General features: G+C 41.4%; 1 protein-coding gene across 3 annotated transcripts in view; it reads right to left on the bottom strand.

Annotated features, from left to right (window-relative positions):
- STXBP5 (syntaxin binding protein 5) overlaps positions 1 to 27,722 on the bottom strand; it is a 422,331-nt gene that overhangs the window by 176,447 nt on the left and 218,162 nt on the right. For all 3 annotated transcript variants that reach the window (XM_063443591.1, XM_063443592.1, XM_063443593.1), the window contains exon 6: positions 10,398 to 10,461. In XM_063443591.1, coding sequence (XP_063299661.1) covers positions 10,398 to 10,461 — 64 coding nt within the window. The remainder of the gene's footprint in view (positions 1 to 10,397; positions 10,462 to 27,722) is intronic.

The raw sequence follows: 27,722 nt of genomic DNA, 5'->3' as shown, positions 1-27,722 counted from the left end.
CCTCTTTTTGTGGTAGTTTTTCTTCTTTTAAATATAGTCTCCTCCTTTACTGTGTTGATTCCCTTTATGTATTTAAATGTTTCTATCATATCCCCCGTCTCGTCTTTCCTCCAAGCTATACATGTTAAGATCCTTTAACCTTTCCTGGTAAGTTTTATCCTGCAATCCATGAACCAGTTTAGTAGCCCTTCTTTGAACTCTCTCTAAGGCATCAATATCCTTCTGAAGATACGGTCTCCAGTACTGCGTACAATACTCCAAGTGAGGTCTCACCAGTGTTCTGTACAATGGCATGAGCACTTCCCTCTTTCTACTGCTAATGCCTCTCCCTATACAACCAAGCATTCTGCTAGCATTTCCTGCTGCTCTATTACATTGTCTGCCTACCTTTAAGTCATCAGAAATAATCACCCCTAAATCCCTTTCCTCAGATGTTGAGGTTAGGACGCTATCAAATATTCTGTACTCTGCCCTTGGGTTTTAACGTCCAAGATGCATTATCTTGCACTTATCCACATTAAATGTCAGTTGCCACAACTCTGACCATTTTTCTAGTTTACCTAAATCATTTGCCATTTGGCTTATCCCTCCTGAAACATCAACACTGTTACATATCTCAGTATGCAAAAAGACACACCTTACCATCAAGACCTTCTGCAATATCACTAATAAAAATATTAAAGAGAATGGGTCCAAGTACAGATCCCTGAGGTACCCCACTGGTGACAAGCCCAAGCTTCGAATATACTCCATTGACTACAACCCTCTGTTGCCTGTCACTCAGCCACTGCCTTACCCATTCAACAATATTGGAATCCAAACTTAAATATTGCAGTTTATTGATAAGCCTTCTATGTGCAACAGTGTCAAAAGCCTTACTGAAATCTAGGTAAGCAATGTCTACTGCACCACCCTGATATATTATTTTAGTTACCCAATCAAAAAAATCAATAAGATTAGTTTGGCATGATTTCCCTGAAGTAAACCCATGTTGTGTCTGATCTTGAAATCCATGTGTTTTTAAAATGTTCAACAATCCTATCCTTTAACATGGTTTCCATCACTTTCCCCACTACTGAAGTAAGGCTTACTGGCCTATAGTTGCCCGACTCCGCCCTATTATCTTTCTTGTGAATGGACACAACATTCGCCAACTTCCAATCTTCTAGGACTACTTCTTTTATCAATGATTGGTTAAATAAATCTGTTAATGGTTTTGCTAGTACACCACTAAGCTCTTTTAATAGCTTTGGGTGTATTCCATCAAGTCCCATTGACTTATTTGTCTTTACTTTTGACAGTTGAAATAGAACCTCTTCCTCTGTAAACTCACATGTAACAAATGACTCATTTATCCTTTTTCTTAACTGAGGTCCCTTTCCTTCATTTTCATCTGTAAATACCGAACAAAAAGTCATTGAGGCAGTCAGCTAGACCTTTATCCTCTTCTACATACCTTCCTTCTTTTGTTTCCAATCTAACTAATCCTTGTTTTACTTTTCTTTTCTCATTTATGTATCTAAAAAAAAAGTTTTGTCCCCCTTTTTTACTGACTGTGCTATTTTCTCTTCTGTGTGTGATTTTGAAGCTCTTGTAACTTGCTTAGCCTCTTTCTGCCTAATCTTCCTCACTCTGGGTTATTTTATAATAAGTAAATGCTAACTTTTTGGTTTTTACTATTTTGGCCACATCAGCGGAGTACCACAGTGGTTTCTTGAATTTTTTGCTTTTACTGACAAGCCTAATGCAATTTTCTGTTGCCTTCAGTAGTGCAACTTTTAAATAATCCCATTTCTCTTGGACTCCATTTAAATTGCTCCAGTCTGATAATGACTCCTTTACACATATTCTAATTTTAGAAAAGTCTGTTTTTCTAAAGTCTAAAACTTTTGTTTTTGTGTGGTGTGACTCAGTCACTGTTCTTATATTAAACCACACTGACTGATGATCACTGGATCCTAAACTTTCACCTACAGTAATATCGGATACCAAATCTCCATTTAACACTAAATCTAGTATGGCCTCTGTACGAGTTGGCTCCTCAAAGACTTGTTTTAGAGACAATTCCAGTAGGGAGTTTAGAATATGTGTGCTCCTGGCACAAGCAGCTATTTTTGTTTTCCAATTCACATCAGGAAGATTAAAGTCACCCATGATGATAACTTCCCCCTTCATTGTCATTTTAGCTATTTCCTCAACTAGTAGATGATCTAACTCTTCAATTTGTCCTGGGGGCCTATAAATCACACCTACACGAGTTACTGTGTGATTACCAAATTCTAACGTAACCCAAACGGACTCTATGTTCGCCTCACTAACTTTTATTACGCTAGATGTTATGCTATCCTTCACATACAGGGCCACCCCTTCCCCTTTCCTGCCTTCCCTGTCTTTTCTATATAAAGAGTACCCTGGTATTGCTATGTCCCAGTCATTTTTCTCATTATACCATGTCTCAGTAACAGCGACTAAATCTACACTACCAGTTGCCATTATTGCCACAAGTTCATGGATCTTATTCCCTAAACTGCGAGCATTTGTAGACATGACTCTAAGCTTATCATTTTTTAACACACTTGCTACAGGCACCTTCTGTCCTTGTTTTGGGGGACAATTGGATTGATGTTTCATCACCCTTTTGCCCTGCCCCCCCCCTCCTAGTTCAAATACATCCTAGCAAAACCTCTGAACTGCTCACTGAGAACATTTGTTCCCTTTTGAGAAAGATGCAAACCATCTTTTTTGTACAGTTTATTTCCATTCCAAACAGAGCTACCATGAGAAATAAAGCCAAATCCTTGCTCCCGACACCATTCATGATGCCACAAGTTAAAGTCCCTAATACGCATCCGCAAATTATATGTAGAATTTTAATATATATATATATATATACATATATGTATTTAAATTCTACGTGTATACTTATGTAATCATTTATGTAATTATATATTTGCAGTTATTTGTTTTTTATTTATATATATATATATATATATATATATATATATATATAATATATATATATATATATATATATATATATATATATATATACACACACACACTTATAGGGGGCCTAATTTGCCGTGGGAGGGCTGTCTGGATTGTCAGGCAGTCCTTCCGAAGAGGATCGCGGTGAAGGCAAGTACTGCGACCTCCAGGGGGTTAAAAGCCATTACGGCGTTCTATGCCACCCCAACGGCTTTAAAGCCCATTATAATGGGGACGGCATGGAACACCGTAACAGTGTTAAGGGTTAATCTCTTTAATACTGGGTGGGGCTTCTTGCTCCTCTAGCACTGCCCCGTTGCATTTCCCTCGTACTAGTGTAGAACTGCACCAATTAAGTCCAAATAGGGCATGTTTAAAGGGTTTAATGGAGCAAGGAATCTGTATGTGAAGTGTTTCAGCTTTAAACACTACCTATAGAGAGAAACCTGTGCTTTTGTGCTGCAGTGTAGTCAGGGCCGCATCAGGGCATGACAACCAAAATGGTTGTCATGGGCCCGGCGATCCTGGGGGACCCGGACAACTCTGGCAGTCTGAGCACCACATTCCTTATGTGCATACATATATAGCGATCTTCGCTATATATATGTGCACTGCAGGCCCCCTGCTACCTGTACATTGCAGAGGGGGGCCCAGCAGCACTCTATGTCCTCCTTTCCAGCTGCTCTCTGTAACTTTCTTGCGGCCGCCAGAGCATTGCCACGGCTTACCATGGCAACGCTCCGTACAGCACGCAGGCCTGTCTCGCTAGAGTTCTTCAGAGAGGAGCTGGAAAGGAAGACAGTGTGCTGCTGCCCGACCCCCGTCTGCAAGGTACCGCGGCTGGCTCCCTCCACAATGCGATCTCTCCCCTCCCTGGCACGGTAAGAAGCAGGGAGGGGGGAGTAAACTTTAAATACACACAAATATTTTTTTTTTTTTTAAATACTTCACTCCCCCCTATTTTACACGCACACACTCTGCACTATACACACACACACTACATTCACTAAACACAATCTGCATTACACACACCATTCACTAAACACAGTCTGCATTACACACACACTACATTCACTAAGCACAATCTCCAAATCTCCATTTAACACTAAATCTAGTATGGCCTCTGTACGAGTTGGCTCCTCAAAGACTTGTTTTAGAGACAATTCCAGTAGGGAGTTTAGAATATGTGTGCTCCTGGCACAAGCAGCTATTTTTGTTTTCCAATTCACATCAGGAAGATTAAAGTCACCCATGATGATAACTTCCCCCTTCATTGTCATTTTAGCTATTTCCTCAACTAGTAGATGATCTAACTCTTCAATTTGTCCTGGGGGCCTATAAATCACACCTACACGAGTTACTGTGTGATTACCAAATTCTAACGTAACCCAAACGGACTCTATGTTCGCCTCACTAACTTTTATTACGCTAGATGTTATGCTATCCTTCACATACAGGGCCACCCCTTCCCCTTTCCTGCCTTCCCTGTCTTTTCTATATAAAGAGTACCCTGGTATTGCTATGTCCCAGTCATTTTTCTCATTATACCATGTCTCAGTAACAGCGACTAAATCTACACTACCAGTTGCCATTATTGCCACAAGTTCATGGATCTTATTCCCTAAACTGCGAGCATTTGTAGACATGACTCTAAGCTTATCATTTTTTAACACACTTGCTACAGGCACCTTCTGTCCTTGTTTTGGGGGACAATTGGATTGATGTTTCATCACCCTTTTGCCCTGCCCCCCCCCTCCTAGTTCAAATACATCCTAGCAAAACCTCTGAACTGCTCACTGAGAACATTTGTTCCCTTTTGAGAAAGATGCAAACCATCTTTTTTGTACAGTTTATTTCCATTCCAAACAGAGCTACCATGAGAAATAAAGCCAAATCCTTGCTCCCGACACCATTCATGATGCCACAAGTTAAAGTCCCTAATACGCATCCGCAAATTATATGTAGAATTTTAATATATATATATATATATACATATATGTATTTAAATTCTACGTGTATACTTATGTAATCATTTATGTAATTATATATTTGCAGTTATTTGTTTTTTATTTATATATATATATATATATATATATATATATATAAATATATATATATATATATATATATATATATATACACACACACACTTATAGGGGGCCTAATTTGCCGTGGGAGGGCTGTCTGGATTGTCAGGCAGTCCTTCCGAAGAGGATCGCGGTGAAGGCAAGTACTGCGACCTCCAGGGGGTTAAAAGCCATTACGGCGTTCTATGCCACCCCAACGGCTTTAAAGCCCATTATAATGGGGACGGCATGGAACACCGTAACAGTGTTAAGGGTTAATCTCTTTAATACTGGGTGGGGCTTCTTGCTCCTCTAGCACTGCCCCGTTGCATTTCCCTCGTACTAGTGTAGAACTGCACCAATTAAGTCCAAATAGGGCATGTTTAAAGGGTTTAATGGAGCAAGGAATCTGTATGTGAAGTGTTTCAGCTTTAAACACTACCTATAGAGAGAAACCTGTGCTTTTGTGCTGCAGTGTAGTCAGGGCCGCATCAGGGCATGACAACCAAAATGGTTGTCATGGGCCCGGCGATCCTGGGGGACCCGGACAACTCTGGCAGTCTGAGCACCACATTCCTTATGTGCATACATATATAGCGATCTTCGCTATATATATGTGCACTGCAGGCCCCCTGCTACCTGTACATTGCAGAGGGGGGCCCAGCAGCACTCTATGTCCTCCTTTCCAGCTGCTCTCTGTAACTTTCTTGCGGCCGCCAGAGCATTGCCACGGCTTACCATGGCAACGCTCCGTACAGCACGCAGGCCTGTCTCGCTAGAGTTCTTCAGAGAGGAGCTGGAAAGGAAGACAGTGTGCTGCTGCCCGACCCCCGTCTGCAAGGTACCGCGGCTGGCTCCCTCCACAATGCGATCTCTCCCCTCCCTGGCACGGTAAGAAGCAGGGAGGGGGGAGTAAACTTTAAATACACACAAATATTTTTTTTTTTTTAAATACTTCACTCCCCCCTATTTTACACGCACACACTCTGCACTATACACACACACACTACATTCACTAAACACAATCTGCATTACACACACCATTCACTAAACACAGTCTGCATTACACACACACTACATTCACTAAGCACAATCTGCATTACACACACACTACATTCACTAAACATACTCTGCACTACACACACACACTACATTCACTAAAAACACTCTGCACTCACTACAAACACACTACATACACTAAAAACACTTTGCCCTACACACACTAGATTCACTATACACACATTGCATTCACTACAAACACACTAAATTTACTAAACACACTTTGCACTCACTACAAACACTGCATTCACCACAATCACACTACATTCACTATACACATGTTGCATTCACTACAATCACACTACATTCACTATACACATGTTGCATTCACTACAATCACACTACGTGGAATATACACACTTTGCACTAACTACAATCACTATACATACTTTGCAGTCGCTGCAAACACACTACATCCACTAAACACATTTTGCATTCACCACAATCACACTGCATGCACTATACACACTACATCCACTACAAAAACACACACTCTGCATTCACTGTACACACACTACATCCACAACAAAAACACACACTCTGCATTCACTATACACACCCTGCATCTAATGCATGCATACAAACATTACATAAAATGTACAATCTGCGTCCACTACACATACTGCATCCATGACACACATACCACATCCACTACACACATTCTACATCCACTATACACACACACACTTCATCCTTGTGGGCAGACTCGGGGCTGGTCCCGGGGGCCCATATCTTAAGCTGTGTCAGGGGCCCTAAAATTTCTGATGGCAGCCCTGAGTGTAGTTGCACAACCAGCACATGTGACTTAGAGAGCCTCTGTGTCGTACTGCCCAATGTAACTACTTCTGATAGAGAAGCAACTGGATTCAATGCTTCTCCATCATAAGTTGATTTTCAGGTTTGGTCCGCATGTGCCTTTTAAAGGTCCAGCAGTGCTTCTTTATGAGAAGCATTTGATTGTACTTCAGCGAGAATTCAGTGACAATGAGTTATTACAAAACAGGTGGGTAAAAGATTGGAGGGGGAACTTGGCCTGGTGTTAAATTCAAGTTACCAGCTAGATTCAAGTTAAAGCGTTTAAATCAAAGTAAAAAATTAACAAAATGGGGAGAGGAGTGAGGGGACCAAGAGAAAAGTGCCCAATATTTAATAGATGTAACAATTTAAGATGTCTTACTGGCTGTGTCACTCAAATGTTGATGGCATAACTAATTCAGAGAGTGTGGAGGCCAATTTTCTTGGACATTGAACATGTAGTAAATTGTCAAAATATTTATACAGTGGCCTGCACTAATATTGGCACACTTAGTAAATATGAGCAAAGGAACCTGTGAAAAAATTGTCCTTAAATTTGAACCTTTGATCTTTTGGTTTAAAAAAAAAAATAAACAACACACAAAAATACACTGCTCTCACGGATATCAAACAATAGCAAACACAGGTTCATTTAAAAAAAAAGGAATCTTGGAATCCTTTTAGTCAATACTTTGTGCTACATCCATTTGCCAAGATAACAGCTCTGAGTCTTTTTCTATAATGCTTGATGAGGTTGAAGAATAGATGGCAAGGGATCGGAGACCAATGAATGAGAATAGAGGTTTTTGTTTTGTTTTGTTTTTTTAAGCCCTTCCAAACAACTTGTAATGATGATGGGGATGTCAGATTGTAGTTTTGAAGACTCTCTGACCCCAAGAAGCAACTAACTTCTGCAATTCTCCAGCTGTGACCCTTGTAGATTTTTTGGGGAACTCGAACCATCTTCTTCACAGTGCGTTGAGATGGTATAGACAAACATCTTTTTCCAGGGTGATTCCTAACATATCCAGTTGACTGGAATTTCTTGATTATTGCCATAATGCTGGTAATGGGCATTTTCTATGCTTTTTTTATTTTCATATAGCCACTTCCCATTTTGTAAAGTGCAACAACTTTTTGCCACTCATCACAGCTATATTCCTTGGTCTTACCCAAGTGATGAATGGCAAATTTGTCCTATTTGTTACCTCATATTTATACCCCTGTGAAATAGGAAGTCATGGATGGACAATTTCCTGTTGCCAGTTACCCAGATGTACTACAAAATGTAAATTATCAATGGGAATATACTTCAAATATATTTTTCTCATATGGATTCATAGGGGTGCCAATAACATTTTTATTTTTTTTATTTGACATGTATTGTGGTTTGCAATTGTTTATTATCCATGAGAGCAGAGTACATTTGTGCATTTTTTAACAACATGTTAAATCATTAGTTTCACAGGCTTCTTTGCTCATACTTACCAATGGTGCCAATATTAGTGGAGGGCACTATATACACAGAGATGATTACATCCACCTTTACTTGTTTCCACAAGAGGGCAATACACAAGTATTTTCCTGTAAATATATTTACAGAATGTTACTCCCATAATGTTGCAAATGGTGATCTGACTGGAGCTGAAAAGGAACACGCACTTCCATGTATAAAACTGGTGCCAGTTTGAGTACCATGTATTACAAACCAGTTTTTTTAGTTAAGTGTCAAAACATACACAGAGGACAGCAGATGTTCAAATTATACTGTGAAAAGTTTTCATTTTTGTGTTGTGGAGATAATTTAACATTTGTATTATTCATGTAACATACGTCAGTAATCAAGAAAATAGCTGATCCAGTTGTAGGTTTAAACACATGCCTGTGTGTGAAGATGAATGTCAAACCGTTGTCTGGACACAAGTAGATAAACTAGAAGTAAAACAGACTAGACAAGCAACAAGATACTATGAAGAATTTAGCTGGGAACATGGAAAAAAGGCCCTTCACGTTTGACCACTGCGGCCTAAAATTTTAAATTCACTTTGAATTCCCAACAATTCTCACTTCAGTAAATAACCCTGAATATTGAATATACGAGCGACATAACACAGAAAAACACAGCAGCCAACTAATGTTGATCGGAAAACAATACAGGTTTCGGAACATACTTTCTATCCAATGATTTTCTGAGACTGATCTAAAAAAACCATGCAATAGAGGGTAACATTTCGTGGTATTGGTTTATTATTATAAATCTATTGTTTGATTACAAAGTGAATTTAAAGAGTTCATATATTACCAATAACAAGTCAGAGTTTTTCTCAGAGTCACTTTTATTGTTTTTGCTCGCAGGTCATAAGTTATCAGAACTCCATGATTAATAAATAAAACCAATCTAAGTGTTGAAAACTCTGGATTCAATATATTTCCTCTAGTAGAAATTTGTAAGCAATGTAATGGTTCTTCGACATTCAACGTAAAGACAATGGGATGTAGTGCATTAACATTTAAGTCGGCTGCACCCCTGCTCTGTAAATAATTTTCAATATAATTACCACAAATTTATAATCTGGTAAAACACGGATTTTGTATATTACTTTAGATTTGTATTTGAAAGAAATACACAGTCTCATAACCACGTTGAAGATAAAGAAGCCAATTTTTTTAGATAATCATTTCTTCTTAAAGGAAGGTTCTAATAAAAAAATTTCTAAAACTTTTTTTAGATTTAGTTATAATTAGATGTGAGTTTAAAAAAAAAAAAAAAAGTAAAATGCTATAAAATCCAGTGCCAGGACTACCCATTACAACTGAATACTCCCATGGTGAATATACATCAAACCTGATTACTTTTGTTCAATCGGATGCTTGCCTTAGAGAAGCATTGTGGCCACATAGCACATGCACAGCAATCAACTTGCTTCTCATTGAATCTCTGTCTATGGCTATATGTTTGTAATTTCCATGTCTACTTTTGGCTGTCAAACAGTAAACTGTGCAGTTTCTCACTCCTATCCGAATACTTACAGTTCAGAGTTTCTGCTATCCCTACGTTAGTGATTTGGAATTAATATTTATTGGACACCTGTGCTAAAGCAGTGATATGCTCAAACCTATGCCATCAGTAAATGGATCATTTGGAAAGAATAGAACAATAATTGGGTTGACAACACACAAAAAACCCACAATAAAATCAGGACAGAACAAATAGGCCACTAAGCCTGATCAACATGCATAATATAGTCTGGGGTACACTGTATATGGCAAGAGACTAGAGTGGAGATTCCTTGGTGTATTTCAAATACAAATGAAGGAAAATAGGCAACACCTAATAAAAGAAAAAAAAAAAAAAACAACAAACAAAACAAAAATTACAGCTATGACATCACAGGTTATAAATCACTGTTTAAGAAACATGACATTTGAGTCTCAGAAGGTTGGCATATATCTCACAAACAAGTTAAATACATTTTATTATCAACTTACCTTTCCTTCATCCATTGGGTTATCACTAATGTGGACAACTAGCCCCGGATGGGATTTGGATGAGCTGAAAAATAAAAATGTGAAATAATTTATTCTTATTTTTTTATTTAATCAAATGGAAACAAGTATTTAAATTAAAATTTGCACTACTTATACCTGAGCTGAATTTGGACAGAGAATGGAACGCAGAGGAGGAACTGTTTCAAATAGCAGTATGGGGAGATAGGTTTGGGTCGACCTATGCTATGGTGGATAGGTTTGGGCTAAAAAAAAAAAAAATCTTCCAATTTCCCATGCATGTATTTCAGAATGGTAGTGGGGGAAAGAGGCCGCAGAGGCCCCTTAAAGTGTGTGTCCGAATTTCAGCATATAAAGTAATATTTTTAGAGTCAAATCTTAGGCAAACTTGTGAGTAATACACATCCTTAGGGTTTCAGCTGTCTATGAAACTCCAATAAAGTAACACTATGAGTGATGCACGATGCCTTTGAATAATACTGTGTGTATAACTGTGTGTATTACCTATTAACATTCATTCATACATCTCTGATACTAGAGCATTACGGATAGACAAAGTGAAAGAAATTACGAAACACAAGCAGATATGCATTACAAGAACATCTGCCAGTTCAGTTTTACAGAATGCGATTCAAAGAATGAAATGTTTATGTAAAATTACGTATCTCTCACTTATAAGCAATAGTATGCTTTTAGGTGCCTGAAATCTGTATGAAATACTTCACTCTCAATGTATAAATGTGGATGGCAGTGTCCCTCTAAATAATCCCCTTGATTTATTTTTATTACATTAATGTCTTTCATAAAACACATATTTGTAATAAAGCTGCTCCTTTTTTTCAAAATCCTTCTGGAGTCCTGCTTTTAACCGATACACACGGACCGTGGAGAGGGAACTATAGGCCCCCAGGACCATCGGGGGAGGCACCCTTTGAGCACATCTAATACTTCAATTCTGTGAGTGCATCCATTTACAGCGCACATTTCTTTTTATTACTATATTACACTATATTGTGTTTTATGTTTTTTTTTATTTATTTAACAGCCGTATCCCATTTGTTTTTTTGCTGTCTATATTCTGATTGGTTTGAGGCCAACATCTGGAAGGAGGTCTTAAGGGAGGCTTTCCTATTTTATTATTAGATAAGTAGATTTCATACCTATCATACACTATTCACACGGTTACATTGTAATGATAGTATTTTTTTGTATATAAACTAAGGTCTGCAGAAATTAGTGAAGATTCTCAAATTCTCACACGTTCGTTCCCTAAAGAGCCTGTTCATAAAGTCTTGATTAACTTGCCAATAGTGCAGCCATAAACTGGATACTCCATAATTAAAGTATAAAGCTACATAGAACTGAATATCTATAGCTTAGCCTGTTAAGGGAACAGAAAAGAGATCAGCAGTACCTCAATCATCCAGGATAAATCTCAATAATCTACCAAACCAATCTAATCTACCCACAAGGAAAGGATAAGATCAGAACTGACATTAAAGAATCACATTGGTTAACCATGCACAAAGGGAAAAGGTGAAACCGTAAAAAAATAAATTTAGAAAAAAATCAATGCCCAATGCACTTTTTCGGTGCAGACTGTGTACCTTCATCATGGGGTTCCTGGCAGGTTTCATCACTGAAACACGTCTAAGTCAGGTGCTCTGCGCCAATTTCATTTTTCTGTTTGTCAATAACTACTGCAAGCACTGGGTAATTTTATCATATTTATACATGTACTGTGAAAATATATTTATGTATGTGTTAAGATGTATCATAAGACCGATTTAATATGATTATATGTATAACGGCATTCTTGATGGTTGCAATATGGGTACTGCTGATGAACACCTAGACGCATATCTGGGAACACTTTAAATGGATTGAGAGACATTCCAAATTGTTAAGCTTTTAATTAATATTTTATATGCATACTCCTAAAATGCAGCAAGCGGTTAAGATCCTTAAATGAGGTGCCTGAATTCAAGCCTGACTTAATGAGAATTATGCATTTCTACAAAATCCAGATTATTTGTTTAAGTGCTAGACACACACAAGAGATTTAGAAAGAAGTGTGATGTAATTCCAGTAAAATACAAGTTTAGCAGGCTAAGATTGCCACAAGGCATATGTATGTATATGTGTTTGTAGTATCAGTTAGTTAATTACACGTAGCTAAGATACTGTTATCACTGTACTGACCAGGTGCAGGAATGTAAGAACTGGAATTACGCGTCCCTCTCCTTTGTATCAGATGAGCCACGTGGTTAGACCGGATGGATGAGTTTAGACTCTATTTATTAAATAGGTTAAGGGTATGTGTGGGTGTAGTTAATTGTGGGAGGAGCTACAGTGCTATATAAGGAATGTACTCTATGTATTCAGTACTCAGACTTTGCTGTATTTTGGTGACGCTAGTCCCTCTGAGTCCCGATCGGTGATCCAATAAAGAATCTCTTCCTTCCTGAAGAAACCTGTGTCCATCTCTCTGTGCTTGGCTTCCGTCAGTTTCTCCGGTATCATTTGGTGCATTGGCCGGGAAGCTCATCGTTCAACGGTAGCTGAGAGGCAGAGGCGTGAGACGGTCTATCTTTGCCCACGTTCTCTACGGCTGCACCCCTGAACTTCTGCGTGGACCTCCCTTCGTCTCGGCGCCACTGGTCTGTTGTCCAGGAGATCATCGGCCTCTACGTGAGAAGTGCTGGGGTGTCCCCGTCGATGAGTGTGAACTCAGGTTCAGGAACGAGGAGGTAAGACAACTGCTGTTTTAGACGGCAGGACCCACTAGGGGTATACCGATTGTGCGGTAGGCCCAAAGGGGTTTTGAATCTGTGTATCTGCCCCCTCTGTCGGAGGGAAGGAGCGAAGGCGCACCGCTCGATCGAACGCTCTTTAGTCAGACCGTTTGATTTGGTTAGTCAGGCGGGGTCCTGGTGTAAATAGCCCTAGCCGGACACCGGTGTCTTGTCTAGACTAGCGTTCTAGGGTGTATATTACGTTCGCTAGGTCGGAGGGACCGGGAGACTAAGCGGCGCCTGTGTAAATTCGGTTCGCTAGTTCTCATCCTATCTGGGCTAAGTGGGAAGGCGTGTAAATTTGGAACCCACTAGACTTTTGATAGTGCGACTAAGAGGCGCCTGTGTAAATTCGGTTCTCTAGCTCGCTATATATGTGGTGATTGGGCAGTGTGGCTAACCAAAACGGGTGTATATAGTTTTAGGTAGTCCATTCAAGGTACTGGCCAATAGTTTAGTTGGGAATTGTAAATGTGTTAACGATTGTTTTAGTAAAGTGTATATCTTGTTAGATAGCGCGAGCTCAGCCGTCTAGCGAGAGTGTTAATAGTGTGTTGCTGTATTATAGTGCACGGTACCATAACCCTGTATATTTACTGACATTATATAATAAGTACTAATCATTGTCGTCCATTGCATGTTTAACACCATAACCACTAATAATTGTATTGTGACCTTAACTTGTGCTTTGACCTATGCTAACCGTACTGTAACCGCTATTTGTAAAAGACGATGTTACTGGGGTGTGTTATAGACGGGTAATTCGTATATAGAGAATTATAGCGTGGGTGACTGTATAGTTACGCCAAAGGGCATAATATTGATTATATAGTGACTGGTGTAACAGCTGTGTGTGTACGGGAATTCCCTGAGTGTTTATTGTTATTGTGTACGTTTCACTTGGTAACCGTACCACGTGGTGCTGTTGCCAGAGGAAACGGGTGTGACTGTTGAATAGTACGCGTGTATAGTATTCGTTGTCGACGACGTTCCATTGTTAAGTATGGGTGCGTCGCAGTCAACGATTCCGGATCCCTTAGGATGTATGGTTAAGAATTTTAAAAAGGGATTCAAAGTTTGTGATTTTGGGGTAAAGATGTCTCCTGTACGTTTGGTCACTTTGTGTACTAGGGAGTGGCCTACTTTGGTTGCGGCATGGCCGCCACGTGGCAGTTTGGATCCAACTCTGGTACAGCGCTTACACGTGGCTGTATCGGGTAGGCCTGAACTTTACGGCCAGTTTCCTTATATTGACTGTTGGAGACAGGCCGTAAATGACTCGCCAAAATGGCTCCAGACATGCCACGAGGAGCAGTGTCGCCTCATGGTAGCTAGGACTTGCTCGTCCACTAGGACTGGTGTTAGGCCCATTTTGGACACGCCCCCTGAGTCCGAGATCCCTTTGCCGCCCCCTTACTTTCCGTTAAGAAGAAGTGACGCAAACGCAGGAAGTCCTGCACCCCTCCCCTCATTACCCTCATCTACTTCCGCTTCCTCCTCCAGTACAGGATCCACCCCCCCTCGTACTAAATCTCCCCTTCCGGAACCAGAATCCACCCCCATTAGAAACGAATATCCTGATTTGGCGCCACTTCAGACTTCCGGTCAAGCTTCATCTAGCTCGGCTCGAAGTGTTTTATTTACGACCTTTTCCCAAAACCGACCTCCCACATCCCCATACCCTATCTCTCCCCGACCGGAACCCATGACTGACGCCTCTCTACGTAGCCCCATCCAAACCCGACAGTTGACTGGTGCCCAACAATTAAAGCACTATCAGATGCCTCTTCGTCTGAATCCCGGGTCAGCTTATATCGATGCCGCAGGTCAAATGGCACACGCTGACCCAGTCTTCGTATATGTCCCATTTACCACAACCGATCTTTTAAACTGGAAGACCCATAATTCCTCGTATACTGAGAAACCACAAGCTATGACTGATCTGTTCACCTCAATAGTACAGACGCATAATCCGACATGGGCTGATTGCCAGCAGTTACTAATGACTTTATTTAACAATGAGGAAAGGACAAGAATAAATCAAGCAGCCATTAAAGCATTAGAGGATAGAGCCCGTGCTTTGAACCAAGCCAATCCAGCAGCATGGGCCGCGACACACTATCCCAACACCGATCCCGATTGGAACGTAAATGGTGCTGATATGGTTCAACTCAGAGCCTATAGAGACGCTATAATTGCTGGCATGAAAGCCGGAGGAAAGAAAGCCATTAACATGTCGAAGACAGTTGAGGTGATCCAGAAAAGCGATGAAGCGCCCAGTGTCTTTTATGACCGATTATTGGAGGCATACCGCTTGTATACCCCCTTTAATCCGGAAGACGCAGACAATTCCCGAATGGTTAACTCCGCCTTTGTCAGCCAAGCATACGGAGATATTAAGCGCAAGCTACAAAAGTTAGAAGGGTTTGCAGGTATGTCCATCACCCAACTAATGGAGGTAGCAAATAAGGTCTATATGAACAGGGATACAGAAAGTAAGAAAGAGGAAGAGCGCAAGATGCGTAAAAAGGCTGATATGCTAGCGGTAGCGATCGCAGGCGTAGATAAACGGGGCCCAGATAGAGGCAATAATAGATGGAGTAGGGAGCCTTTGAGTAGGGATCAATGCGCGTATTGCAAGGAAGAAGGGCATTGGAGGAACGAATGTCCGCAAAGAGAGCAGTACGAGAGAGACCAACCCAGGGCAGGCTACGGAAACTTTAGAGGTAGAGCGAGAGGTAGAGGAGGCCCCGGAGGGAGTAATGGTTATAGAGGGAGTAATGGGAACAGAGGAAGTGTTAGGGAAGACAGGTATATTCCAGCAGCGCAAAGGTCCCGCGATAGAGAAGGTAGGGACTTTGTAGGATTGGCTGACACTGTCATGGAGGACTATTGATACCGACCGGGCTCCATCCCCCTTGGTCGAGCGGAGCCTATGGTCGATGTATCAATAGGGGGGAAAAGGAGTGCGTTCATGATCGACACTGGTGCTGAACATTCAGTGGTGACTAATCTAGTTGCTCCTCCATCTGGAAGGACTATTACTGTGATAGGAGCAACTGGAAGAAGTGCTGAAAAACCGGTTCTTAAAAGTCGACTCTGTACATTGGGAGGCCACGTAGTAAAACACCAATTCCTTTATATGCCTGAATGTCCAGTCCAATTGCTGGGACGTGATATGCTATCAAAATTACAAGCGCAGATTACGTTCCTACCAAATGGAACAACATCCTTAAAGTTTAATGGACCTTCAGGTATTATGACTTTATCCGTACCAAAGGAAGAAGAGTGGCGACTTTATACAGTGTTGACTAGCCAAAACCCTAGGAGTGATGAGACATTGTTTAACATACCAGGAGTTTGGGCAGAGAACAACCCACCAGGACTGGCCCGCAATATTCCACCAATAAAAATTGAACTGAAACATGGGGTTTATCCAGTGAGCCTAAGACAATATCACATTCCGCAGAAGGCTAAGAAGAACATCCAATCCTATCTGGATAAGTTCATACGGTATGGTATCCTAAAATTCTGTACTTCCCCCTGGAACACCCCATTGCTGCCTGTTCAAAAGCCCGGTACAGATGAGTATCGACCTGTACAGGACTTAAGAGCAGTCAATGATGCGGTTGTTAGCATACATCCAGTTGTACCCAATCCATATAACCTGCTTGCTTTAATTCCGGGCGGGGCTACTTACTTCACAGTCTTAGATCTCAAAGATGCCTTCTTTTGCCTCCGAATTGCCGCAGAAAGCCAATGTATTTTCGCTTTCCAATGGGAGAACGCTGTAACGGGCTCAAAACGCCAAATGACTTGGACAAGACTGCCCCAAGGGTTTAAAAATTCACCTACCCTATTTGGTTCAGCTCTAAGTCAAGATCTACTGGATTTCGAGTCTATCCCAGGAGAATGTGTATTGTTACAATATGTAGATGACTTGTTGATAGCAGCAGTTACAAAAGAAAAATGTCAGCAAGCAACGCACGATCTACTACATATTCTCTGGAAGGCAGGATACAAGGTGTCCAGGAAGAAGGCTCAGTTGTGTTTGCCAACTGTCAAGTATCTGGGATTCCATATCTCTGAAGGTCAAAGGATTATGGGGCCAGAGAGAAAAGAAGCTGTCTGCCAAATACCAATACCCAAGAATAGAAGACAAGTGCGAGAATTCTTGGGGGCAGCAGGCTTCTGTAGGATATGGATTCCCAGCTATGCGATACTGGCAAAACCTCTGTACGCAGCCATCAAAGGTACAGAGCACGACCCCTTCTTATGGACCCAAGAACAGCAAACGGCATTTGAAGATGTGAAGAAGGCTTTGATGAGTGCCCCAGCATTAGGTCTACCTGATCACACACGACCATTCTACTTATATGTACACGAGCAAAGAAGAATGGCTGTGGGAGTATTGACACAGTACTTGGGATCATGGCAAAGACCTGTTGCCTACATGTCTAAGCAACTGGATGCAGTGGCCAGCGGACTTCCACCTTGTCTAAGAGCCGTAGCTGCAGCCGCCCTGCTAGTAGCTGAAGCCGATAAACTCACTCTGGGTCAAGAACTTTATGTACGAGTCCCACATGCAGTACAGACGTTGTTGGATTACAAAGGAAATCATTGGTTTAGTAACAGCCGTATGACCAAGTATCAAGCAATGTTGTGTGAAAACCCAAGAGTGCATTTAGAGACTGTAAACACCTTAAATCCAGCTACCCTTTTGCCGCAACCTACTGAAAGTCAACATGATGCAAGACAAGGACCAGTAAAGCCACCAGGAGTCCAGTTTATGGGGGGACTCCCCATGTCCGATCTACAAATAGACTTTACAGTAATGCCTAAATCGGGTGGACATCGTTACCTGTTGGTAATTGTGTGCACCTATTCAGGCTGGGTAGAAGCATGTCCTACTCGTACAGAGAAAGCAGGAGAAGTTGTAAGATTCCTGCTACGAGAAATAATACCCCGATATGGACTACCCTGTTCTATAGGATCGGACAATGGTCCAGCTTTTGTTCATCAGTGCCTACAACAACTGACTCATATGCTTGGTATAAAGTGGAGGCTTCATACTGCATATAGACCCCAGAGTTCTGGTAAGGTAGAGAGAATGAATAGAACTATAAAGAACCAGTTGGCTAAAATGTGTCAGGAAACCCAACTTAAGTGGAACGTTCTCTTACCCATAGCTTTATTGCGAATCCGCAGTACCCCTACCAGAAGGATGGGCCTCTCTCCTTTTGAAATCATGTATGGGCGACCACCTCCCGTACTTGGTAACTTAAGGGGGGACTTGAGTCAGTTGGGAGAAGGAATTACCCGGCAGCAGGTTGTAGAGTTGGGTAAGACTATGGAGGAGGTACAGAAATGGGTACAAGATAGATTACCTGTGAATATTTATCCCCCTGTTCATAGTTATCATCCAGGAGACCAAGTGTGGATTAAAGAGTGGAATAATGTACCGTTAGGGCCCAAGTGGAGAGGTCCTTATGTTGTTCTTTTGTCTACCCCTACAGCGATAAAAGTAGCCGAAGTAACTCCGTGGATACATCACTCCAGGGTTAAACCAGCAGCAGTCGATTCTTGGCAAATTACAGCAGATCCAGAGAATCCCTGCAAGATCCGGTTGAAACGCACTACTCAGTCGGAGTAACGAGTAATTATTGTGGATTACAAATTTTATTGTTACAGGTGTGAGTGAGAAGGCCATAATAAAGCCTGTCCGCTTACCAACACATAGTGTATAAGCCAGGAAAGTCTCGAAGGGACACCTGTGAAGACGAGCAGAACTCCATTCCCTGCAGCCCTCACATCCTGGAAGCTGAGGTTCCATCGCACGGACGAAGACTGAGGATGACGGCGAAAGATGTGCTTTTGATTGTGTTTATTTATATGTGTTTTTATATTCAGGAAGGTAGAGGTACCGACACTCCTAGCTGTGAGGTATGCATTAAGACTACGAGAACAGGTAACCATATTTCCCAAACCCTAATTTGGCATTCACAATACGAATGTAAAGGAGAGGTATCAAGATGTAGATACCTAAATATAGACTATAGTGTGTGCCATTTAGGAGTAGGAGAACCTAAGTGCTTCAGTCCAGAGTATCAACCTCGTACAATTTGGTTGACTCTCAGGAATGGAGATCCTCAGGGGACCCTAATTAATAAGACGGTGTTAGAATCCGTACATTCTTCGGGTGTTCTGCTATTTGATGCATGTAAGGCGATATCAAGTGGTAGAAAACCGTGGAATGTATGTGGGGATCTTAGATGGGAGAGGACGTATGGGTCTAATGATAAATATATTTGTCCCAGTAGTAAAAATAAATATGTGAGTCCTAGATGCCCAAATAAAGACTATAACTTTTGTCCATATTGGTCTTGTGTGGGGTGGGCGACTTGGGGACAGACAGTAGATAAAGACATGATAGTGACTAAGTTGCCGACTAGCCCTTATTGTAAGTCTATGGAATGCAACCCAGTCCATATACTTATTAATAACCCCGACAAGTTCCTAGATAAGTATGGAAATTTATTTGGGTTTCAGATATACGGGACGGGTTTAGATCCTGGGACATTATTGTTTATAGGAATAGAGACTGATACGGTATCCTCCCAGACTCATCAAGTATACCATTCCTTTTATGAAGAGATGAGTATAGATAATAAGATCCCCCATAACGCTAAAAACCTGTTCATTGACCTAGCTGAAAGTATTGCCGGTAGTCTTAATGTTACCAACTGCTATGTGTGTGGAGGTACTAACATGGGAGACCAATGGCCTTGGGAAGCAAAGGAGGTAATGTCCGGTTCTGAGGCAGTTGACCAACTAATATCTACACAAGCCGATTATCATTTGAGTGTTAGAGGTAAATCTGAGTGGAGATTAAAGACCTCCATCATAGGTTATGTTTGCATAGCAAGGAAAGGAATAATGTATAATACTTCTGTAGGAGAATTAACTTGTCTAGGGCAAAAAGCTTATGATGATGATACTAAAAATACAACTTGGTGGTCGGCTTCAAATGTCTCAGAACCATCTAACCCGTTTGCTAGATATGCCAGTTTAAAGGATGTGTGGTTTGATTTATCCATCACATCTACCTGGAGAGCCCCAGCAAATTTGTACTGGATCTGTGGTAAGAAAGCCTATTCGGAGTTGCCACAGGACTGGGAAGGGGCATGTGTGTTGGGTATGCTCAAACCATCCTTCTTCTTGTTACCGATTGAAACAGGTGAGACTTTAGGTGTTAAAGTGTATGATGTGAATCATAGGAAGAAAAGGGGACCCTTAGAGATAGGCACCTGGGAAGATAATGAATGGCCTCCCCAGCGTATCATAGATTATTATGGGCCAGCCACGTGGGCAGAAGATGGTACCTTTGGTTATAGAACCCCAATTTATATGCTCAACCGTATTATAAGATTACAGGCGGTGGTTGAGATTATTACTAATGAGACCTCACAAGCACTCAATCTTCTAGCGAAGCATAATACCAGGATGAGGACAGCAGTGTACCAAAATAGATTAGCCTTGGATTACCTTTTGGCAGTAGAGGGAGGTGTATGTGGGAAGTTTAACCTGAGCAATTGCTGTCTTCAAATAGATGACGAAGGGCAAGCAATAGCTGAGCTTACTAGCCATATGGTTAAACTAGTGCATGTGCCTACTCAGGTATGGAAAGGGTACAATCCAAGTAGTTGGTTTGGTAGCTGGTATGAGTGGTTTGGAGGGCTTAAGGCAGTGGTAGGTGGAGTCCTACTGATTTTACTGTTGTGTCTACTCCTACCGTGTCTTATACCCTTAGTAGTTAGGTCTGTGCAAAGCCTGATAGGAAGTATAGCAGAGAGGAAGGCTGCTGCACAGATAATGGCGATATATAAGTATAAGGCTCTAGATCAAGGAGAACCAATGCAGGAAGATGAGTGTTAAAAGATTCACATCATAAGATAAGTCTGGTCTGGTTCATGGTAACCTGAGGTATATGCAAACCAAGGTTAAGTGATGCCTCAAGTAATTGTGAAATATCAGAGGCATCAAAGGGGGGAATGTGATGTAATTCCAGTAAAATACAAGTTTAGCAGGCTAAGATTGCCACAAGGCATATGTATGTATATGTGTTTGTAGTATCAGTTAGTTAATTACACGTAGCTAAGATACTGTTATCACTGTACTGACCAGGTGCAGGAATGTAAGAACTGGAATTACGCGTCCCTCTCCTTTGTATCAGATGAGCCACGTGGTTAGACCGGATGGATGAGTTTAGACTCTATTTATTAAATAGGTTAAGGGTATGTGTGGGTGTAGTTAATTGTGGGAGGAGCTACAGTGCTATATAAGGAATGTACTCTATGTATTCAGTACTCAGACTTTGCTGTATTTTGGTGACGCTAGTCCCTCTGAGTCCCGATCGGTGATCCAATAAAGAATCTCTTCCTTCCTGAAGAAACCTGTGTCCATCTCTCTGTGCTTGGCTTCCGTCAGTTTCTCCGGTATCAGAAGTACAACGTTAAAGTGCATACATCGAATGTAGCATGAGGTTAATGAACTATTTGATCTATGTGCCACTTTCCGCATCATACCTTCACTAACAGAGAAGAAAAACATCAGACCAATATATATTTTACAAATATGCAATATATCATTGTGTACACATCCCCATGTGTACCTCCCCACACTGATATATTGTATATGTGACTTGTTTGGGGAGGTGTATACACTGATATATTGTATATGTGATTTGTTCTCCGTGTTTGGTGTATATGGGAAGCACCATTATATCAGTTACACTATCCACACAGTATCTCAGCTCCGTACCAAATTGACACCAAGATTGTGAAGCGCCTACACACTATTGACTTTTTACAAGATATATTTTAATCAGTAACATTCATTTCGTACACAAGTCAATGGAGTACATTTGAAAACAAGGTCTTGTTACCAGTGGGGTACCTCACGGATCTGTACGTGGACCCATTCTCTGAAATATCTTTATTAAAGGGACACTGTAGACAACCAGACCACTTCAGGCATTATAGCGGCACACACAGCACTGATGCCGGAGTTGGAATAGGACTAAGACGCGAGCCAGGGAGCTGAGCAGGAAGATCACTGCTCCCTTGCCGCCCGCATGCCAGCTGCTAAGCCCAACAGCCCCCCTGGACCCCAGGGACTGCACGCCAGACGCTCAGTCCAGCAGCCCCACTAGACTCCAGGGACTGCACGCCAAACGCTCAGCCCAGCAGCCCCACTGGACCTCAGGGACTGCACGCCAAACGCTCAGCCCAGCAACCCCACGAAAATAGAGACTTCAGTGAAATCCAGTGAAATGTTAAAAAAAAAAAAAATTGTAAATAAATTGTGTGTGTGTCTGTTAAGGAGTTTGGATATGTGTTTGTCAGTGAGAGTGTGTATATATTTGCCAGTGAGAGTGTATATGTGTTTGTGTGTCTGTCAAAGAGTATGTATGTTTGTCAGTGAGTGTGTGTGTGTGTGTGTGTGTGTGTATGTATCAAGGTTTGTGTATGTCACTGTGTGTATCAGTGTATTGTATGTGCCAGTGTATATCAGTGTGTTTGTATGTGTGTGTATCTGAGTGTGTGTCAGTGTGTGCATGACACTGTGTGTATGTGTCAATGTGTGTATCTGAGTGTGTGTATGTGCAAGTGTGCATATATGTCACTGTGTGTATGTGTCACTTTGTGCATCTGCGTGTGTGTATCTATGTGCCAGTGTGTGTGTGTATGTATCTGTGTGTCAGATACATACACAAACACACACACAGATACACACTGGCACATACAGACACAGACACATAGATACACACACCTTGACACACAGATACATGTGAACTGCAATGTTTACATCACAGTTCTAAGTTTGCCCCCAGTGGCTGTCTACCACACAGCGACTGGGGGTGCTTCCAGAATACTAACAGACTTTTGGTCCATTATCGGATGCTGGACATCCAGCATCAGATTTTCCCCATAGGAAAGCATTAAATAATGCTTTCCTATGGGGATGTCTAAGGTGCCGCGCGCGTGAGGTCTCCCCCGCCGGCTGACGTCAGTAGGGTAGGAGCGTGGACGGAGCCACACCCAGCGTCGAGGGACATCGGCGCTGGATTCAGGTAAGTGGCTGAAGGGGTTTTAACCCCTTCAGCCCCGCGGGAGGAGGGCACTCCAGGAGCCTATAGTGCCAGGAAAATGGGTTTATTTTCATGGCACTATAGGGTCCCTTTAAGCATGTGTAGGATAGGCAAAAGGCTATCCCTCGATATAAGAGACTAATGGAAATATTTAGAAAATTGGGCAGACTACATAAGCCAAAGGTTTCTAAGTGTAACGGACTTAAAGTGACACTATAGTCACCAGAACAATTACAGCTTATTGTAGTTGTTCTGGTGAGTATAGTCCTTGCAGGCTTTTTAATGTAAACACTGCATTCTCAGAGAAAAATCAGGATTTACATTACAGACTAGGGACACCTCCAGTGATGACTCCTCAGACGGCCACTAGAAGTGCTTTCAAGTTTCCAGGGTTTTAGAACTCTAGCGCCCCTTAAAGACTGATTTGTCATAGTTTCAGTTTATTTACATAACATCCTTTATCAAGGATGGTTCGTATGAGACATAAAAGGGAACGGTCACTTTGCAGGATTTTTTTAAATAATATATTTTCTTACTTATTCCCTATACCGTACTTAAAAACGATATACTTTGTGTGTGAAAAATAGCATTAAATGTAACAAGCCACAGATCCTTTTCCTGAAACTGGTCGTGCAGAGGCAAGATGTATACACTAAAACGGCTTTATTAAGCTAAAGTTGTTTTTTTTGTGACTATCGTGTCCCTTTAAGACGCATGTTCTGCATTGCACCTCCCAAATAAATGGTTTTAATAATCTCTTTATTGAACATATAAGGTTTCAGAGTTGTTCGCGCAATATCAGTGCATTATCTTTGACTGAGATACTGTGCTTTGTAATAATTTTTTATATGCTCAAGATTTTGGACCGCCAGTTTCCTGTTTGTCACTGTCACAACATATTCTGTTTTTTGATCCACGCTGCTGGATATAAATCACTTGGTCATCTATTTTAGCTTAAGAAAAGCTTGGCAAGCATCAAAAACTGTAGCAGCATATCAGAAAGACTGGAAGGCAATGCAGAGATAGCATTTTTATATTGTGCAGCAGAGGGGAAAAAATAAAAACTATAAAAGGGTAATGCTACATAAAACATATATACACACACACACTATATATATATCACATTATATAGCATTATATACACACACACACACACTTTATATATATATATATATCACATTATATAGCATTATATACACACACACACACACATTTTTTATATATATATATATATCACATTATATAGCATTATATACACACACACACACACATTTTTTATATATATATATATATATATATCACATTATATAGCATTATATACACACACATTTTATATATATATATCACATTATATAGCATTATATACACACACATTTTATATATATATATATCACATTATATAGCATTATATACACACACATTTTATATATATATATATCACATTATATAGCATTATATACACACACACATTATATATATATATATATATATATATATATATATATATATATATATATATATATATATCACATTATATAGCATTATATACACACACATTTTATATATAATTTTATATACCGTATATACTCGAGTATAAGCCGAGTTTTTCAGCCCATTTTTTGGGCTGAAAAACCCCAACTCGGCTTATACTCGAGTCAGAGTCTGTATTATGGCAATTTGCATTGCCATAATACAGACTGGGGGGAGAGGGGGGCTGGCAGAGCTGTACTTACCTTTCCTGCAGCTCCTGTCAGCTCTCTCCTCCTCCGCGCCGTCCGTTCAGCACCTCGGTCAGCTCCCAGGGAGCTGACAGAGGGAGCTGCACAGACCGCGCGGAGGAGGAGAGAGCTGACAGGAGCTGCAGGAAAGGTAAGTACAGCTCTGCCAGCCCCCCTCTCCCCCCCACTGAACTACCAATGCTGGACCACCAGGGAAGGAGAGCCCCCCTCCCTGCCATATATCAAGCAGGGAGGGGGGACGAAAAAAAAAAATATAAATAAAATAAGAAATAAAATAATAATAATAAAAAAATAATAATAAAAAAAAGGGGTATAAGGACCACTATGGGAGGGAGGGGGTGGGTTAAGGACCACTATGGGAGGGAGGGGGGTATAAGGACCGCTATGGGAGGGAGGGGGGGTATAAGGACCACTATGGGAGGGAGGGGGGGGGGGTAAGGACCACTATGGGAGGGAGGGGGGGGTAAGGACCACTATGGGAGGGAGGGGGGGGGATAAGGACCACTATGGGAGGGAGGGGGGGGGGATAAGGACCACTATGGGAGGGAGGGGGGGATAAGGACCACTATGGGAGGGAGGGGGGGGATAAGGACCACTATGGGAGGGAGGGGGGTATAAGGACCACTATGGGAGGGAGGGGGGGATAAGGACCACTATGGGAGGGAGGGGGATAAGGACCACTATTGGAGGGAGGGGGATATAAGGACCACTATGGGAGGGAGGGGGGGTATAAGGACCACTATGGGAGGGGGTGGGATAAGGACCACTATGGGAGAGAGGGGGGGTATAAGGACCATTATGGGAGGGGGGGGGGTATATGGACCACTATGGGAGGGATGGGGGGGGATAAGGACCACTATGAGAGGTAGGGGGTGGGATAAGGACCACTATGGGAGGGGAGGGGGAAGTAAGGACCACTAGGGGAGGGGAGGGTAAGGACCACTAGGGGAGGGGTGAGTCAGGACCACTGGGGGGGGGGAGTGAAGGAACACGGGGGTGGGGAGGTAAGGACCACTGAGGGAGGAGGAGGGGAAGTCAGGACATATGGGGGGGGGAGGGGGCGGCAAAAAATGTTTTGCCTACGGCGGCAAATATCCTTGCACCGGCCCTGCACACACTGCATTCACACACTGCATTCATGCACACACACTCTGCATTAATGCACACACACACTGCATTCATGCACACACACACTGCACTCATACACACACACACTGCACTCATACACACACTGCACTCATACACACACTGCACTCATACACACACGCTGCACTCATACACACACACATACGCACACACTGCATTCATTATACACACACTGTAAATAAATATTCAATTAATATATTTTTTTTAGGATCTAATTTTATTTAGAAATTTACCAGTAGCTGCTGCATTTCCCACCCTAGTCTTATACTCGAGTCAATAAGTTTTCCCAGTTTTTTGGGATAAAATTAGGGGCCTCGGCTTATATTCGGGTCGGCTTATACTCGAGTATATACGGTATATATATATATATATATATATATATTAGTTTGATCACATAATTTGAACTATTTGACAAGTAGCAAAGTCTGCATCAAAATTAATTCTTTGAATTCAGGCAACTGAGGCTTAAGGCTGAAAGAACAATAGACTTGGGGAAATAGCAGCAACATAATACATTGGCATAAGAGACAATGTCAAACACTGCATTCTGAGAGTAAATGGGGATCTGGAAGAGCCATTAGGAAAAATACTGGAGGAAAAAAAAAAGGGGGGGAAGAAAAAAAAAACGAAGCTGGTTGGCAGAAACAGATAGGGAAGCAAAAAACTAGCAGAAAGAAAAAAGATCAAGAGAGAAGGGACACGTGTGGGGGTTTCACTAGATGTTTTACCAAGGCACCCACCCAAAATTGAGAGGTATGGAATCGGGACAGGTAAGCAGGCTCTGAGGAGACCATCACCAATGAATTAAAATTGGGTCACTGGTGACTCTTATAATGTGCGGGCCTATCCACTGAAGGGGAGTGTCAGCCTGGCATAAAAACACCAGAATGGCGAACAGCCTCTTGGCCAAAGGAAGATCAGGAAACTTCCACTAGTTTTGTGCCTAGCTAAGACTTTGTAACAAGGTTGCTCTCATGAGTCTTTTCCTTTGACACTGTGTGACACTATGTTTGAATGATGCACTCAGAAGGCTGCATTAAATAAAAGCTTGTTTGGATAAAACCCTCCAAAAGAATGTGGTTAACGCACCGACATTTTGGAAGGAGTTGGTGGGGAGAAGTTATGAGACACGAAATGTAAATACTATGTATAAGCTATGATCAGTAGTACACACAGCCATAAGAAAGTACTGTGAATTTGTACACAGCAAACGAGCAGGGCCTTTCCTTCTTCCTGGTATAGCATGTCAGATAGTTAAATATACAGTGCTCCACCAGCAGTATCTCAAATGCAAACTTTCATTCTTCCCAGGTCAACAAAATGTGTACCATTAAGTTTGTTAATAATGACCACATTGCATGCTTGAAAGCTAGAGAATGATAAATAGGCCATTCCGAGTGAAATACTCTGATACTACTGTATTTTAATAATGACTGAGGTCCCGATTTAATATTTATAGATATACCTTTTAATTTGT

This window comes from Pelobates fuscus, chromosome 2 (assembly GCF_036172605.1).
Source record: "Pelobates fuscus isolate aPelFus1 chromosome 2, aPelFus1.pri, whole genome shotgun sequence".
Lineage (NCBI taxonomy): Eukaryota > Metazoa > Chordata > Amphibia > Anura > Pelobatidae > Pelobates > Pelobates fuscus.
Note: the sequence above shows the minus strand (reverse complement) of the source record. Positions and strands in the feature narration are given on the sequence as shown.